At 53.4% G+C, this 17945-nt stretch overlaps 1 protein-coding gene across 1 annotated transcript; it reads left to right on the plus strand.

Moving 5' to 3' along the window:
• The first annotated feature begins 892 nt into the window (after positions 1-892).
• NCF1 (neutrophil cytosolic factor 1) lies at positions 893-17094 on the plus strand. The gene is made up of 11 exons (XM_033192910.1): positions 893-1048; positions 4804-4884; positions 6505-6580; positions 6680-6845; positions 8176-8231; positions 10657-10779; positions 11244-11351; positions 12912-13029; positions 16034-16138; positions 16365-16510; positions 16818-17094. The coding sequence occupies exons 1-11, from the start codon at positions 977-979 to the stop codon at positions 16937-16939; spliced, it is 1173 nt and encodes a 390-aa protein (XP_033048801.1). The 5' UTR covers positions 893-976; the 3' UTR covers positions 16940-17094.
• Positions 17095-17945: the final 851 nt, after the last annotated feature.

The following is a 17945-nucleotide window of genomic DNA, read 5'->3' on the forward strand; positions in this document are numbered from 1 at the left end:
CACATGCCTGTAATCCCAGCTACTCGAGAGGCTAAGGCAAGAGAATTGCTTGAATCTTGGAGGCAGAGGTTGCAGTGAGCCGAGATCACGCCATTGCACTCAAGCCTGGGCAACAAGAGCGAGACTCCATCTCAAAACAAAACAAAACAAAAACAGTGGGAGGCAGAGGTAGGAGGATCATGTGAGGCCAGTAGTTTGAGACCATCCTGGGCAACATAGCAGGACCCTATATGTACAAAAAAATTTAAAAATATTAGCCGGGCATGGTGGAACGCACCTGAAGTCCCAGCAGCTGCACAGGCTGAGGCAGGAGGATCGCTGGAGCCCAAGAGCTGGAGGCTGCAGTGAACTGATCACACCACTGTGCTTGAGCCTGGATAACAAAGCAAGACCCTGTCTCAAAGAATAATAGCAATAATAATAAAGAAAAATAACATGCAATTGGTGATGCATCAGTGATAATAAGTGCTCTGCAGAAAAAGGAGGCAGGAAGAGGCTGAGGGAGGTATGAAGTTTGCTGTGCAATGTGAAGTTATCAAGGAAGGCTTCTCGGAAGAGGTGACATTTGAGCAGAGAAATGGAGGAGAGAGTTATGGAGGGAAGACGATGAATGGGGGGAACATGGTCAAGGCGAGGAATATGGTCAAGGGGGGAACGATGGTCAAGGGGATACAGCAAATGCAAAGGCCCTGAGGCAGGAGCAGCTTGGTTCACCCCCAAAACCCGTGGGGCCCATGTAGGCGACAGGAAGGACAAGTGTAAACTCTTTTCCTTGTCCCTGCAGGTGTGTGTGAATGTGACTCTGCCCATTTACACCCTGCAAGCCTGAAGAGTCCCCAGAAACTGAAAGAAGAAGCAAAGCCTTTTTCTGTACCCTCCCTGCCCCCGTCCTGACCGCGACAAAAGCGACTTCCTCTTTCCAGTGCATTTAAGGCGCAGCCTGGAAGTGCCAGGGAGCACTGGAGGCCACCCAGTCATGGGGGACACCTTCATCCGTCACATCGCCCTGCTGGGCTTTGAGAAGCGTTTCGTACCCAGCCAGCACTATGTGAGTAGCTGGTGGAGGGGATCCCATGGTGGGGATACGGGAGGGACACCGCGGCCACCCTTATAGTCCCAAGGCCAACCAGCTCCAGTGAGGACTAAGGGGGCAGGGTCTCAGCACCCGGTCCCTGGTCTTTGGGCCTGGATCTACCCCTCTGAGCCTGGACTCCACCCGGGGAAGACAGTTCCCTTGGACCCACCGTTTACTGTCCCCGCCTGTGTCCCCAGCCAGGCCCTCAGACTTAGCCAGGAGTCCTCTTTCTGCTCCCCTGCCATGGCCAGGCAGCCTAGCACTCTCTCAGGTCCAAGGCCCACTCCTCCAGGAAGCCTTCCCTGACTAGCCCTGCTATCAGAGAGTGGCCCTCTCAGGAGGGAGGCCTGGAAACTAAAGCTCTCTCTCTCTCCCCAGCTGCTTGTAGTGTCAGTTAGAGTCTTATCCTCTCCAGTAGGGTGATACCATCATAGGGGCCAAGAGTCCTCCCATCTGTCCCCCGGGAGGCGAGACAAATGCCTGCTCAGACAGGAAAGTCCACTGGGTCCCCTAATCCCATAGGAAGGCCAGGGAGAAACCACATTTAGGAAATGGAATGAAGGTTGTATGGAACATTTAGTCCTATGTGCCAAGGCCTTTCTCTTTTTTGTTGCGTTTTGTTTTTTGAGACAGAGTCTTGCTCTGTTGCCCAGGCCAGAGTGCAGTGGCATGATCTCGGCTCACTGCAACCTCCGTCTTCTGGGTTCAACTGGTTCTCCTGCCTCAGCCTCCAGAGTAGTTGGGATTACAGCTGCCCGCCACCACACCTGGCTAATATTTGTATTTTTAGTAGAGACAGGGTTTCACCATGTTGGCCAGGCTGGTCTCAAACTCCTGACCTCAAAGTGATCCACCCGTTTCGGCCTCCCAAAGTGCTGGGAGCCACCATTCCTGGGCCTGTTTTTTTGAAATGAGGTCTGGAGTGCAGTGGTGCGATCATAGCTCACTGCAGCCTCGACCTGCCAGGCCCAAGCAATCCTCCTGCCTCAGCCCTTTGAGTAGCTGGGGCTACAGGCACACACCACCACTCCTGGCTAATTTTTAAAATTTTTGTAGAGATGAGGTTTCACTATGTTGTACGGGCTAATCTTTTTTTTTTTTTTTTGAGACGAAGTCTCGCTCTGTGGCCCAGGCTGGAGTGCAGTGGCCGGATCTCAGCTCACTGCAAGCTCCGCCTCCCAGGTTCACGCCATTCTCCTGCCTCAGCCCCCCGAGTAGCTGGGACTACAGGCGCCTGCCACCTCGCCCGGCTAGTTTTTTGTATTTTTTAGTAGAGACGGGGTTTCACCGTGTTAGCCAGGATGGTCTTGATCTCCTGACCTTGTGATCCGCCCGTCTCGGCCTCCGAAAGTGCTGGGATTACAGGCTTGAGCCACCACGCCGGGCCTGTACAGGCTAATCTAGAACCCTCGGCTTAAGCAACTCTCTGGTCTCAGCCTCCCACAGTGCTAGAATTACAAGCGTGAGCTACCATGCCTAGTCACTTTTCTCCTTTTCTTTGTAACTTTCAGTTTTGAAATTTCAAATTTATAGAAAGGCTACTGGGCTTCAAAACAGTACCAATCACTCCAATAATCTTTCCCTCACCTTCATCCGCACCTCTCTTTCTGGGTATATTTTGTGAATTATTTGAGAGTGAGTTGAAGACGTGTTTCTTTACCTCTCAATACTAGTTGTTAGGCATTTCTTAAAATCAAGGGCATTCTCTTACATAATTACAATGCACGTGTCAAAATCAGGAAATTAACATGGACAAAACACCATTATCCACCCACAGACTTTACTGAGATTCCTCCGATTATCCTACTTGTCCTCTGCGGTAAAAACTTTCTTCAGGTCTAGGATCCACTCAAGGATCCATGTCATGGCCTTTAACCTTCTTTTATCTGGGTCAGTCTTTTTATCTTTTTTCTTTTTCTTTTTTTTTGGCACGGTGTCTCACTCTGTCACCAGATGGGAGTGCAGTGGTGCAATCTCAGTTCACTGCAACCTCTGCCTCCCAGGTTCAAGAGATTCTCCTGCCTCAGCCTCCTGAGTAGCTAGGAATACAGGTGCCCGCCACAACGCCCAGCTCGTATTTTCTGGTAGAGACAGGGTTTCGCCATGTTGATTCTGGATCAGTTTTATTTGTTTGTTTGTTTTTTGTTTTTATGAGATGGAGTCTTGCTCTGTCACTCAGGCTGGAGTGCAGTGGCACGATCTCCACTCATGCAACCTCTGCCTCCTGAGTTCAAGCAATTCTTGTGCCTCAGCCTCCTGAGTAGCTGGGATTATAGGCATGCGCCATCACGCCCAGCTAAATTTTGTATTTTTAGTAGAGACAAGGTTTCACCATGTTGGCCAGGCTGATCTCGAACTCCTGACCTCAGGTGATCTGCCCGCTTCAACCTTCCAAAGTTCTGGGATTACAGGCGTGAGCCACCGCAGCCAGCTGATTCTGGATCAGTCTTAATCAGTCTTTGTCTTTTGGAACTTTGATGTTTTGCGGAGAGCGGGCCAGTTACTTTGTACAATGTCCCTTGGTTTGGGTTTCTCTTCATTAGATTCAGTTTGCGCATCCAAGTCAGTGGATGTTAGATGCGATGTTGTCTTCTTTTTAATTTTTTTGAGATGGAATCTCACTCTGTCACCCAGGCTGGGATGCAGTGGCACAACCTTGGCTCACTGCAGCCTGCACCTCCTGGGTTCAAGCAATTCTCCTGTCGCAGCCTCCCAAGTAGCTGGAATTACAACCACCCACCACCACTCCCAGCTAAGTTTTGTATTTTTAGTAGAGACGGAGTTTCACCATATTGGTCAGGCTGATCTCGAACTCCTGACCTCAGGTGATCCACCTGCCTTGGCCTCCCAAAGTTCTGGGATTACAGACATGAGCCACTATGCCCAAACTGCCTGACTCTCCCCTCCCCTCCCAACCCAAGCTGGAGTGCAGTGGTGCAATCAGAGCTCACTAAAGCCTTGACCTACAAGGCTCAAGCAATTCTCCTGCCTCAGCTGGGACCACAGATGTGCGGCACCACACCCGCCAATTTTTGTATTTTTAGTAGATATGGGGATCTCGCTATGTTGCCCAGGCTAGTCTCGAACTCCTGAACTCAAGCGATCTTCCCACCTCAGTCCTAAAAAGTGCTGGGATTCCAGGTGTGAGCCACCGTGCCCAGCCTAGGTCCTACTTTTTTTTTTTTTTTGAGACGGAGTCTTGCTCTGTCACCCAGGCTGGAGTGCACTGGCCGGATCTCAGCTCACTGCAAGCTCCACCTCCCGGGTTTATGCCATTCTCCTGCCTCAGCCTCCCGAGTAGCTGGGACTACAGGCGCCCGCCACCTCGCCCGGCTAGTTTTTTGTATTTTTTAGTAGAGACGGGGTTTCACCGTGTTAGCCAGGATGGTCTCGATCTCCTGACCTCGTGATCCGCCCGTGTCGGCCTCCCAAAGTGCTGGGATTACAGGCGTGAGCCACCGCGCCCGGCCGCCTAGGTCCTACTTTGATCTTCAATTTACAGATGAGTCCATTTGAGAGAAGCTGACCATCTTGCCCTGGGTCTCAAGGCTGGCGTGTGGCAGCACTGGGGTCCACGTTTGCGTCCTTTCTGCAATCCTGGACCAACCCAAAGATGTCCCTCACCCAATCCTCTGGACTTCCTCCAGGGGGTAGTGGGATCCTGGGTGCACACAGCAAAGCCTCTTTAGAAGCTGAATGGGGTCCCCACCACTCTGGCCTTCCCCCAGGTGTACATGTTTCTGGTGAAATGGCAGGACCTGTCCGAGAAGGTGGTGTACCGGCGCTTCACCGAGATCTACGAGTTCCATGTGAGTGCGGGGACGGAGGAGGCAGAGGGACCCACCGTTCCAGCTCCACCCTTCGGGGAGGACCTTAGCCCAGGTGGTGCGGAAACTGCAGAACCCAGAATCCCCTCCCAGACCACAGTTAAAGGGGATTTATTTATTTATATATATTTTTGTGACAGCGTCTTGCTCTGTCACCCAGGCTGCAGTGCAATCATAGCTCACTGCAGCCTCAACCACTGGGGCTCAAGCGATCCTGCTGCCTCAGCCTCCTGAATAGCTGGGACTGTAAGCGCGCATCACCGTGTGTGGCTAATTTTTTGTATTTTTTGTAAAGACGGGGATCTCACTATGTTGCCTAAGCTGGTCTTGAACTCCAGACCTCAAGTGATCCTCCTGCCTTGGCCTCCCAAAGCTAAGGGGGCATTTTAAAAAACATTTTTCCCCCTGAAACATTTAAGTAGTCTTGCTGAAAACAATGAATAAAATGAGAAACAGCAAATTCTCATTTTAAAGTAAAACAGACAGGATCTCCCAGAACGTTCCTAGAACAGAACCATTCTTACCACTTTTGAAAAACAAAGCCAAGTTCTAGATCCCGAATAACAAATGCACCTGCTGGTAAACATTCTCCTCGTGGTTGTGGTCCCAATGGTAGTTATTTTCCTAAATTTTACATTTGTATCTTCTTAAGAATGAGTTATCAGTTTTTTAAATATTTGTTTTTCTTTTGAGATGAGGTCTTGCTCTGTCGCCCAGGCTGGGGTGCAATGGTGAGATCTCGGCTCACTGCAGCCTCAACTTCCAGGGCTGAAGCGATTCTCCCATCTCAGCCTCCCATGTTGAGATCACAGGCGTGCACCACCACACCTGGCTCCTTTTCCTGATTTGTTTTTTGCAGAGATGGGGTTTCACTATGTTGCCCAGGCTGGTCTCTAACACTTGGACTCAAGTGATCCTCCTGCCTCAGCCTCCCAAATTGCTAGGATTACAGGTTTGAGCCCCTGAACCTGGCCAACCTGAGTTTTAAGAGGATCCCTCTGGTGACTGGATTGAGGACAGACAAGGGTGGACAGGGGCCTGGTAGTGCCTAGAGCCAGGAGGGTGGTGTTGGTGGGAAGCGGTCAGATCCCAAAGAGATTTGGGGATTGGAAGCAAAAGGATTTGCTGGAGACCTGCACGTGGGAGACAGAGAGGCCAGTGCCTCTGCTAATCAAGGAATCCAGATTGCCACCGAAATTTCTAGGCCCGAGATATTAAGGCAGTGTCTCACTTTGTCACCCAGATTGGAGTGCAATGGTGCCATCTCTGCTCACTGTAACCTCTGCCTCCCAGGTTTAAGCAATTCTCCCACCTCAGCCTCCTGAGTAGCTAGGATTACAGGCATGTGCCAACACTCCCAGCTAATTTCTGTATTTTTAGTAGAGATGGAGTTTCACCATGTTGGCCAGGCTGGTCTTGAACTCCTGACCTCAAGTGATCCACTCGCGACAGCCTCCCAAAGTGCTGGGATTACAGGCGTGAGCCACCACACTCAGCCTTTTAGGTAGTTCTGAGAGGTATTTAGGTCACTTCCAATCTCGTGCTTTTCCAAGTGTTGTAAACTACAAATATTCCTTGTCTTCTTGTCTTTTTAATGTTTAGAAAACCTTAAAAGAAATGTTCCCTATTGAGGCAGGGGCGATCAATCCAGAGAACAGGATCATTCCCCACCTTCCAGGTGAGCGCGGGGCTGAGCTGCCTGTCGGGGGGTTGGTGGCGGGGGCTCAGCTGCCCTCCCAGCCCCTCTCGGGCTTGACCTCATGTTCTCTGGTGCCAGCTCCCAGGTGGTTCGACGGGCAGCGGGCCGCCGAGAACCGCCAGGGCACGCTTACTGAGTACTGCAGCACACTCATGAGCCTGCCCACCAAGATCTCCCGCTGTCCCCACCTCCTCGACTTCTTCAAGGTGCGCCCCGATGACCTCAAGCTCCCCACGGACAACCAGTGAGTGGCCTTTTCACCCTGCCAGGCGGGAGAGGGAAGGGGGTGGGACTTTCCGTGTTTTGTAGATGAGGAAACCGAGGCTCAGAGAGGGAAAGCCGCCTTCTCAGAGCCACACAGCCAGAAAGAGGAGGCAGATTCCACCTCCAGCCCCTGTGACCCCGCCAAGCCTCCACCTTCATCCTTCACACCTCAGGGCACTGGGGGAAGCACTCGGGGCCGGAGGTCCAAAGTCCTGGGTCCTCATCCTGACCCTGCGGCAACCTGGCCATAGGACCCGGAGCCGGCCACCACTGCTCTCTGAATGCAGGTTCTCCATTTCTATAACGGGCAGTGAGGATCAGATGAAGCACTGGGTGTCTTGCGGAGCTCCGCAGAAGGATGTGGGGTTGATGCCTCTGCTAAGTACTGAGCAGGTCTAGGGTCTCCTGTACCCAGGACCCTGTGTGGAAGGCACCTGAGAGGCCGAGGGAGCTCCAGGCAGGCTGGGGAAGTCCCCTTCTCCACCCCTCTCTGGTCACTGAAGCTCAAAGTGGGGGGCATGAGGACAGGACGTTACCCCCTCGCCAAGGCACCCAGGCTGCCAAGACAGAGACAGGCAGCATTGCTCCGCCCAGCACTTATTGACCCTTGAAGGTGTCCCCTGGTCCAAGGAAGGGCAGTTCTCACCAGCCTAGGAGGTGGGGGAAGGATGGGCTCCACAGTGGGGTCTGCTCCTCATTGCCTGCTCTCTCAGGGCTCCAGAAGGAGGAAGAGGCTGGGCACAGTGGTTCATGCCTATAATCCCAGCACTTTGGAAGGTTGAGGTGGGCGGATCACCTGAGGTCAGGAGTTCGAGACCATCCTGGCCAACATGGTGAAACCCCATCTCTACCAAAAATATAAAAATTTAGTCAGGCATAGTGGTGTGCTCCTGTAAACCCAGCTACTTGGGAGGCTGAGGCAGGAGAATCGCTTGAACCCTGGAGGCAGAGGTTGCAGTGGGCTGAGATCGTGCCACTCAGCCTAGGTGACAGAGCCAGACTCCGTCTCAAAAAAAAAAAAAAAGAAGAAGAAGAAGAGCATTTCCCAGGCTTAGGGCATCCTTAGAGTCTGCAGGAGGCTATGCAGTGTCCCCCTCATGTCCCTCCCTTGGGCTGCCCGAGCAGATCCCCCCGCCCCTGTCACTTCCCGAAGCCCTTCCTCAGCCAGTCCAGTTGCTCTCTTCTCTCCGCAGTGCCCCTTCCCTTCCCCAGGTCCCTTTTCTCTTGGGGAGCTCTTCTGTAGCTCTACCCAGCGCCTCTCCTTCCTCCGTGGGAAGCCGAGGGTCTCACCCAGACTGTTCTCTCCTCAGGACAAAAAAGCCAGAGACATACTTGCTGCCCAAAGATGGCAAGAGTACCGCGGCAGGTGAGAGGACAGTGGGGCAGCCAGGGGCAGGGTCACCCCGAGGAGATCTAGAGTTGGGGGGTGTTCAGGGAAAAAAGTGGGGGCTGGGAGCAGATCGGGAGGGCTCACAGCTACCCTGCTAAAGAATTGGGTCTTTGGGTCGGGTACAGTTAGTCATGCCTGTAATCTCAGCACTTTGGGAGGCCGAGGTGGGCGGATCACTTGAGGTCAGGGGTTCGAGACCAGCCTGGCCAACATGGAGAAAACCCGTCTCTACTAAAAATCCAAATTAGCCAGGTGTGGTGGTGGGCGCCTGTAGTCCCAGCCACTTGGAAGGCTGAGGCAGGAGAATCGCTTGAACCTGGGAGACGGAGTTTGCAGTGAGCCCAGATCATGCCATTGCACTCCAGCCTGGGTGACAGAGCCAGACTCCATCTCAGAAAAAAAAAAGAAGAAGAAGAAGAAGAAGAAGAATTGGGTGTTTGGAAGGTCCTTGGAGACTGAAAGGAGCCCTTTGCAGGTGGCAGTGCAGAGACCAGCACAGACCCTGGCTCCCGGCATCCGGGGCAGTGTTTGTGGCTGAATGAATGAACAGGTTTTGGAGGCCAACATGGCCTTCAGAGGTGATGCAGGGCTGTGGCAGTTTCTAATATTATTGCACAGTCTCTGCTAATAACAACAATAATAATAATAATAGCTAACATTAGTGGAGCACTTACTCTGTGCCAGCCACTATTTTGTTTTTGTTGTTTTCAGTGGCAGGATCTCGCTCTATTGCCCAGGCTGGAGTGAAGTGGTGTGATCGTAGCTCACTACAGCCTCGACCTCCTGGGCTGAAGCGATCCTCCCACCTCAGCCTCCCAAGTAGCTGGGATTACAGGTGTGTGCCACCATGCCCAGCTAATTTTTTTTTTTTTTTTTTGAGACAGAGTCTGGCTGTCACCCAGGCTGGAGTGCAGTGGCCGGGTCTCAGCTCACTGCAAGCTCCGCCTCCCGGGTTTACGCCATTCTCCTGCCTCAGCCTCCCGAGTAGCTGGGACTACAGGCACCCGCCACCTTGCCCGGCTAGCTTTTTAAAAATATTTTTTAGTAGAGATGGGGTTTCACCATGTTAGCCAGGATGGTCTCGAACTCCTGACCTCGTGATCCGCCCGTCTCGGCCTCCCAAAGTGCTGGGATTACAGGCTTGAGCCACTGCGCCCGGCCGCCCAGTAATTTTTAAGTTTTTGGTAGAGATGGGGTCTCACTACATTGCCAGGCTGGTCTTAAGCTCTTGGCCTCAAGCAACCCTCCTGCCTCGGCCTCCCAAAGTGCTGGGATTGCAGACATGAGCCACTGTGCCCGGCTTTTTCTTCTTCTTGTAAGGACATCAGGCCTGTTGGGTTAGGGCCCACTCTAATGACCTCATTTTAACTTAATTACCTCTTGCAAGACCCTATCTCCAAATACACCCACACTCTAAGGCATAGTGGCCCTAACTGGGGGGTTAGGACTTCAACATATGAAGTTTGAGAAGACTGATTTCAGCCAATAACAAACAGTATCAGCACCTCCTCGGCTGGATGAAGGGGCTGGTCAGAAACGCACTCAGGTCCCTCAGTGGGCCTACTGAACAGGATAGGCATTTTAGCAAAATCCCAGGCATTCAAGTGCACCTTAAAGTTAGGAAAAGGCCAGGCGCTGTGGCTTATGCCTGTAATCTCAGCACTTCGGGAGGCCGAGGTGGGTGGATCACCTGAGGTCAGGAGTTCAAGACCAGCCTGACCGACATGGTGAAACCCCATCTGTACTAAATATACAAAAATTAGCTGGGCGTGGTGGCGGGTGCTTGTAGTCCCAGCTACTTGGGAGGCTGAGGCAGGTGAATTGCCAAGGTGAATGAGCCAAAACTGTACCACTGTACTCCAGCCTGGGCGGCAGAGCGAGACTCCATCTGGAAAAAAAAAAAAAAAAAAAAAAAGTTGGGAAAAGGCCAGGTGCAGTGGTTCCATGCCTGTAATCCCAACACTTTAAGAGGCTGAGGTGGGAGAATCCTTTGAGCCCAGGAGTTTAAGACCAGCCTGGGCATTGTCCCAAGACCTTGTCTTTACAAAAAATTAGCCAGGTGTAGTGGCATATGCCTGCAGTCCCAGCTATTCGGGAGGCTGAGGCAGGCAGATTGCTTGAGCCTAGGAGTCCAGGGCTGCAGTGAGCTGTGATCACGTCACTGTACTCTAACCTGGGCAACAGAGCAAGACTCTGTCTCCAAAAAAGAAAATAAAGTTGAGAAAGGCTCGCTAACTTCATCAGATGAGAACAAAGACATGCTTGAATTGGGAGGCCAAAGCCTGGAGAACGCTATGTGCCCAGGAATGCAGAGCAGCAGAGATTCAGGATGCCAGCACCTGTTCTGGAGACCCAGATGGGCCCCGCGGTGCCCACTCACCCTGCCCTCCCTCTGCCCCAGACATCACCGGCCCCATCATCCTGCAGACGTACCGCGCCATTGCCGACTACGAGAAGACCTCGGGCACTGAGATGGCTCTGGCCATGGGGGACGTGGTGGAGGTCGTGGAGAAGAGTGAGAGCGGTCAGACCTCCCGCCCTACAGGGCTCCTTCCCCTGGTGCTCAGGAACCCATAGCCACAAGCCCCCTGCCAAGGCTCAGGCAGCCTGGCCCCTCGGGGGACTCTGGCTCCTTTAGGGGCCCTGAATGTCCTCCCCACACTGCGAGTCGCCCTCTCTCTGAGTGTGCACTCTGCAATGGCTGTGGGCATCTGTGCATGGCAGGCCGGGGTGGTGCATGTCTGAGTGTTCTGTCTGGGTGGCTATGGGACTGTCTGCTCATTATGAAGTGGGCTCAGAGCTATGATTCTGTGAGCATATGTGCATGCATGCGTGTGACCTCGTTGTCCAGTGAGGTGACGGTGATATTTCCAAATCTGAGCATTGGACATCGGTGTGTCTGTGTCCCTGTGTCCTTTACCGTCCCTGATGGCTGCAGGGAACCTCCGGGTCCCGCCCCTCAGTCACATTCGCGCATCTCTGGCACAGGTTGGTGGTTCTGTCAGATGAAAGCAAAGCGAGGCTGGATCCCAGCGTCTTTCCTCGAGCCCCTGGACAGTCCCGACGAGACGGAAGACCCTGAGCCCAACTATGCAGGTGCCCCCTGCCCTCCCAGGCCATAGGGGTGTGGGAGAAAGGGGCAGGCGGGACCCAGGGATGTTGAGTGACTGCTTTGGAGTCTGGGCTGGTTGCTGGCTTGGCAGAAAAGTCAGGGCTGAGACCTCATCTTCTCTGGCTTGGGGGGCCCTGGCAGGTTGCGATGTCCTTGGTCCGGACAGGGAACCAGGAGGAGGAGCAAACGATGGGGGAGGGTGGGAGGTCAGTTATGTCTATGGGCATGTGGTCAGGTACAGTGGGAAACTGAAGGACGAGCAGACCTTAGGCTCAGGAAGGAGGGCTGCCTGGAGGTGGGGGCGTCATCACTGACCAGAAAGGGAAAACTGGCAGTGCTGGGGCTGAATGCGGCCTGCATTGAGCTTGAAAAAAAACTATAATAGAATTGGTTACCATTTTATTTTATTTATTTATTATTTATTTATTTATCTTTGTTGTTGTTGTTGAGACAGCGTCTCACTCCCTTGCTCAGGCTGGAGTGCAGTGGTGTGATCTCGGTTCACTGCAATCTCTGCTGTCCTGGTTCAAGTGATTCTCCAGCCTCAGCCTCCCGAGTAGCTGGGATTACAGGCATGTGCCACCACACCCACCTAATTTTTGTATTTTTAGTAGAGACGGGTTTCACCATGTTGACCAGGCTGGTCTCGAACTTCTGACCTCAGGTGATCCACCTGCCTCAGTCTCCCAAAGGGCTGGGATTACAGGTGTGAGCCACTGCCCCTGGCCTGGTTATCCACATTTTAAAATGGCGTGATTTCACCCTTTTATGTGGATTTACAGCTTTTTTTTTTTTTTTTTTTTTTTACAAAGTCTGGCTCTGTCAACCAGGCTGGAGTGTAGTAATGTAATCTCGGCTCACTGCAACCTTCGCCTCCTGGGTTCAAGCAATTCTTCCGCCTCAGCCTCCTGAGTAGCTGGGATTACAGGCGTGCACCACCACACCAGGCTAATTTTTGTATTTTTAGTAGAGATGGAGTTTCACCATGTTGGACAGGCTGGTCTCGAACTCCTGACCTCAGGTGATCCACCCACCTCGGCCTCCCAAAGTGCGGGGATTACAGGCGGGAACCACCTCGTCTGGCCTGTGGCTATTGTTTAAACACTGGGAAGGCCTGCAGCCCCCAGGCCGACAGCCACAGCCAAGCAGTTCCCAGTGCCACGTGGACAGGTGCTCCACCCACCTACTCATGGCTGGTCTCTTGTCATATTTAGGTGTCTGGACAGACCTTCATCGTTGTGGAATCTGGTCCCCGGAGTGGGTGGCAATGAATGGGAGTGGACAAGCTCACCTGGGTGTAGGGGGCAGAGGGCAGAAGTCCAGAGTGTGCCCCCAGAGAGGGTGCCAGCAGGAGCTTGCTGAGGGAAACGGGGATGGAGTAGGAGGATGGAGGGAGGAGACCCAGAAGAGGGGGAACTGTGGGCCCTGGGTGGGTCTGGAGTGCCTGGAGGAAGCCCAGGTGCAGAGAGAAGAAGACGGGATGGGTGGCGAGCCCCGGGCTGGCCAGATCTCACACCGTGCTCTGTGCCCCTGCCGTGGACCAGGCGAGCCGTACGTTGCCATCAAGGCCTACGCTGCTGTGGAGGAGGACGAGGTGTCCCTGCTCGTGGGCGAAGCTGTTGAGGTCATTCACAAGCTCCTGGACGGCTGGTGGGTCATCAGGTAGGAGGGCTCCACTCCATCCAGGGCACCCACCCGAGTCAGCCCCAGCCACGGTGGGAGTGTTTGGGTATCTGGGGTGACTTGTCCCTGGGACTCTGGGTAAGCCACTGCCCCTCTCTGGGCTCAGTTTCCATCTCAGTAGCAGGGAGGGGTGAGCCCACCCTGGCCTGTCTTGTGGGGATCTAATGTCCTTGTCCAAGTGCATGCATCTTTGCTTTGTGATTTAGGATCTTTCCCTAACCACCTATTATTATTCCTTCTCTGGCAACATGGTGAACTGTTGTATAAATAATTACATTCCTGGCTGGGCGCAGTGACTCAGGCCTGTAATCCCAGCACTTTGGGAGCCTGAGGCAGGACGATCACGTGAGGTCAGGAGTTTGAGACCACCCTGGCCAACATGGCAAAACCTTGTCTCTACTAAAAATAGAAAAATTAGCTGGGTGTGGTGGTGGGAGCCTGTTATCCCAGCTACTCAGGAGGCTGAGGCAGGAGAATTGCTTGAACCCAGGACGCGGAGGTTGCAGTGAGCCGAGATCGCGCCATTGCACTCCAGCCTGGGCGACAAAGAGCGAAACTCCATCTCAAAAAAAAAAAAAAAAAAAAAAAGATTACATCCTTTTATCATTCCTTTTTCTTTTAAAGCTTTCTTGTGGTTCAGTGCGGGTCTCATACCTGTAATCCCAACACTTTGGGAAGCTGAAGTGGGAGGATCACTCAAGGCTACAAGTTCAAGACCAACCTGGGCAATGTAGGGAAACCCCTGTCTCCACAAAAAAAATTTAAAAATTATCTGTACGTAGTAGCGCATGCCTGTAGCCCCAGCTACTCAAGAGGCTGAGGTGACAGGATTGCTTGACCCCAGGAGTTGGAGGCTGCAGTGAGCTATGACTGCACCACTGCACTTAGTCTGGGTGATGGAACAAGACTCTGTATCTTTATTTTTTTTTTTTTTTTTTTTTTTTTTGAGACGGAGTCTTGCTCTGCCACCCAGGCTGGAGTACAGTGGCCGGATCTCAGCTCACTGCAAGCTCCGCCTCCCGGGTTTACGCCATTCTCCTGCCTCAGCCTCCCGAGTAGCTGGGACTACAGGCGCCCGCCTCGTCGCCCGGCTAGTTTTTTGTATTTTTAAGTAGAGACAGGGTTTCACCGTATTAGCCAGGATGGTCTCGATCTCCTGACCTCGTGATCCGCCCGTCTCGGCCTCCCAAAGTGCTGGGATTACAGGCTTGAGCCACCGCGCCCGGCCGACTCTGTATCTTTAAAAAAAAAAAGGCTTCCATTGCAATTCCCATCTGTGTATCCTCCAAATGAATGCAGAAATACTAATTTTTTTTTTTTTTCTTTCTGGTTCTGGGGATCACAGAATTCTAGTGGCTGGTGGAGCCATTTCCCTGGAGCTACAGGGCCTCCCAGGTCCTTTCCTGTGTCTTCATTTTTTACAAATTTATTTATTTTTTGAGACAGGATCTTGCTCTGACTTCCAGGCTGGAGCACAGTCATAACTCATTCAAGCGATCCTCCCGCCTCAGCCTCCCAAGTAGCTGGGACTACAGGTGAGCACCACCACATCCGGCTAATGTTTGTTAATTTTTTTGTAGGGATGGGGTCTCACTATGCTGCCAAGACTAGTCTTAAACTCCTGGCCTCAAGAGATCCTCCTGCCTTGGCCTCCCAAAGCACTGAGATTACAGGAATGAGCCTCCATGCTGGGCCTTTGCTGGCGTCTTGAGAGCCCTAGGTCACAGGACCAGCCTGGCGCCCTGCTGCAAGCTTATCTTAAAGCTAGGACCACAACATGCATACCTGCAGCTGGGCCGTGGGCCAGAGGGCTTTGAGGCAGCATTTCTCAGCCTTTTAGACACACACTCCGTTAACTCCCATCCTGTGTCCCTGATAATCTTCTTGTGATCCTCCCATCAGCCAAGAATTAGGGTTTTATGTGAACCTTGTATTATGCAAAGTTTTGGTTTTTTTTTTACTCCTAAATATAATATTGAGAATAGAAGGAAAGTCTTTTCAACAAATGGTGCTGGAACAGGTGGATTTCCATACTGAAAAAAAAAAAAAAGCAAAAAACAAACCCAGACCCCTACCTCACACTGTGCACAGATGTTTACTTCAGATGGATCACAGGTTTATCCCAGAGTAAAACCTGAAACTAAAAAGCATTTGGGGCTGGACGGGGAGGTCACACCTGTAATCCCAGCACTTTGGGAGACTGAGGCGGGTGGATCACTTGAGGTCAGGAGTTCCAGAGCAGCCATGACCAACATGGTGAAATCCTGTCTCTACTAAAAAAATACAAAATTAACCAAGCGTGGTGGCACATGCCTGTAATCCTAGCTACTTGGGAAGCTGAAGCAGGAGAATTGCTTGAACTTGGGAAGCAGAGGTTGCAATGAGCCGACATCACACCATTGCACTCCAGCCTAGGCAACAAGAGCAAAACTCTGTCTTGGGGTTGGGCGGGGGGAAAGTATTTGGAAGAAAGCACAGAATTTGGTAGCTTGGAGGTAGGCAAAGTTTCGTAGGAGACAGAAGGCAGTTAACATAAAAGAAAAATTGGCAAATATAATCTGCCAATGTCTTCTTTTTTCTTTAATTGTTTTGGGAGGTAGCAATAGGGGTCTTGCTATGTTGCCCAGGCTGGTCTCGAACTCCTGGCCTCAAGCAATCCTCCCACCTAGATCCCTCAAAGTACTGGGATTACCGGCGTGAGCGACCGTGTCCTGCCCATTTTTGCCAATGTCTTATAGCAATTACCTGTTCCCTGCGGTGACCTGGATCTGCTAACCTCCGCCCCTGCATAGACTGTGGAAGGATTGCTGGAAGGGTCTCAGTTGCACAGACCAGGAAACTGAGGCCCACAGAGGCAGGTGTCCGGTTGTTTGCAACCTCTCAGCCTGACCTAACCCCAATTGTTCAGAGAGAGCCCTGAAACCCCCTCCTCTGAGCGCCCCCCAGGTGACTGCCCCAGCCTCAAGGGCTGCTTCTGTTGCAGGAAAGATGACGTCACAGGCTACTTCCCCTCCATGTACCTGCAAAAATCCGGGCAAGACGTGTCCCAGGCCCAACGCCAGATCAAGCGCGGGGCGCCGCCCCGCAGGTGAGCGGGGTTCCCCGGGGCTGGGCGGGGTCGAGGGGGGCGCACCACGGTTTCGCTCTGTCTAGGCAGCTTGGCAGTGCCGGGGCGGGGGCTCTCAGCGGCAGGAGAGGCAGAACCCTCACCGGGGAAAGGGGCTGGATGCGCCTGGCCGCGGTATGGGGCTCATCGAGTCCCTGGGGGCAGGGGAGCGCTCGGGCTTTGACGACGCCCTGTTCCGCTGGGCCAGGTCGTCCATCCGCAACGCGCACAGCATCCACAAGCGGTCGCGGAAGCGCCTCAGCCAGGACGCCTATCGTCGCAACAGCGTCCGTTTTCTGCAGCAGCGGCGCCGCCAGGGGCGGCCGGAACCGCAGAGCCCCAGGAGCCCTCTCGGTGAGTGCAGCAGAAGCGGGCAGGCCGGGTAACCCTAGGGGCGGAGTCAGCGGGAGAGCGGCGGGGCGGGGCCAGAGGGCGGAATCAGAGGGAGAGGCGGGGACTGGAGGCGGGCCCAGAGGAGGAGCGGGAGCTAGGGGGCGGAGCGATCCCTAAGAGGCGGAGTCAGAGGGAGAGGCACGACCGCGAGGCGAGGCCAGAGGGCGGAGCAGAAGTTAGAGAACGCGGCGGGGCGGGGCCAGAGATCACTGTGGGCGGGGCTATCGTTCGGGGCGGGGCTTCTGACTCGGCCCTGCTCTGCCCGCAGGGGAGGAGCCGCAGACCCAGCGCTCTAAACCACAGCCGGCGGTGCCCCCGCGGCCCAGCGCTGACCTCATCCTGAACCGCTGCAGCGAGAGTACCAAGCGGAAGCTGGCGTCTGCCGTCTGAGGCTAGAGCGCAGTCCCCAGCTAGCGTCTCGGCCCCTCCCGCCCCGTCCCTGTATATACGTGTTCTATAGAACCTGTTGTCTGGACGCCGAGGCCAGCCCCGGCCCCTGTCCAGCGCGGCTCCCGCCACCCTCAATAAATGTTGCTTGGAGTGGACCGAGGCTCTGCAGGGATGCTGGGAGGGCCGGGCTCCGCCTCAGGGGTATTTCTAAATTAAGGACAGGAGGTTGTGAGTTCTGCTGGGGGGAAGTTGCAAGAGTCGAGGTCTGGTTGCATATTGGTCAAGAACAGGTTTGCACAAGGCCAAGTGCAAGAGGAACTCCCGGTTTCCTGCTGACCGTTTGGTCAGAAACCACCTGCTTGGACTCTGGCAGAAGAGTCCTGAAGATGGGTGGGCACAGTGCAGCGGGACAGCCCTGTCTCATGACAGGAGACAGGCTGCCATCCAGGGTACATGGGTGACCCTATAGCTGGGATAAAAAAAAATGTTATAACTTAGATCCGGGCGCGGTGGCTCATGCCTGTAATCCCAGCACTTTGGGAGGCCGAGGTGGGAGGATCGCTTGAGCTCAGGAGTTGGAGACCAGCCTGGCCAACATGGTGAAACCCCATTTCTACCAAAAATACAAAAATCAGCTGGGCGTGGTGGCACGCGCCCATAAGCCCAGCTACTGGGGAGGCTGAGGCATGAGCATCGCTTGAACCCAGGAGGCAGAGGTTGCAGTGAGCCGAGATGGCGCCACTGCACTCCAGCCTGGACTACAGAGCGAGATTCTATTCCAAAAAAAAAAAAAAAAAGTAACAGATCCAGGGTGTCCTCTGTTATTCACTGAGACTGTGCCCTGGTAGTGAGGTTGTACCAGAAAGCAAATATTCACTATGAACACACCCTCACCGCTCACCCTAGCATTGCTGCCAGCCCTGTGGCCTGAGAGCCTTTGCTCTGAGGGCAGGTCTTTCTGCAAAATGCAGACACAAAGGTGCAAAGTGAAGCTGCCAGTCTTGCA

This window comes from Trachypithecus francoisi, unplaced genomic scaffold, assembly GCF_009764315.1.
Source record: "Trachypithecus francoisi isolate TF-2019V2 unplaced genomic scaffold, Tfra_2.0 Lachesis_group4, whole genome shotgun sequence".
Classification (NCBI taxonomy): Eukaryota; Metazoa; Chordata; class Mammalia; order Primates; family Cercopithecidae; genus Trachypithecus; species Trachypithecus francoisi.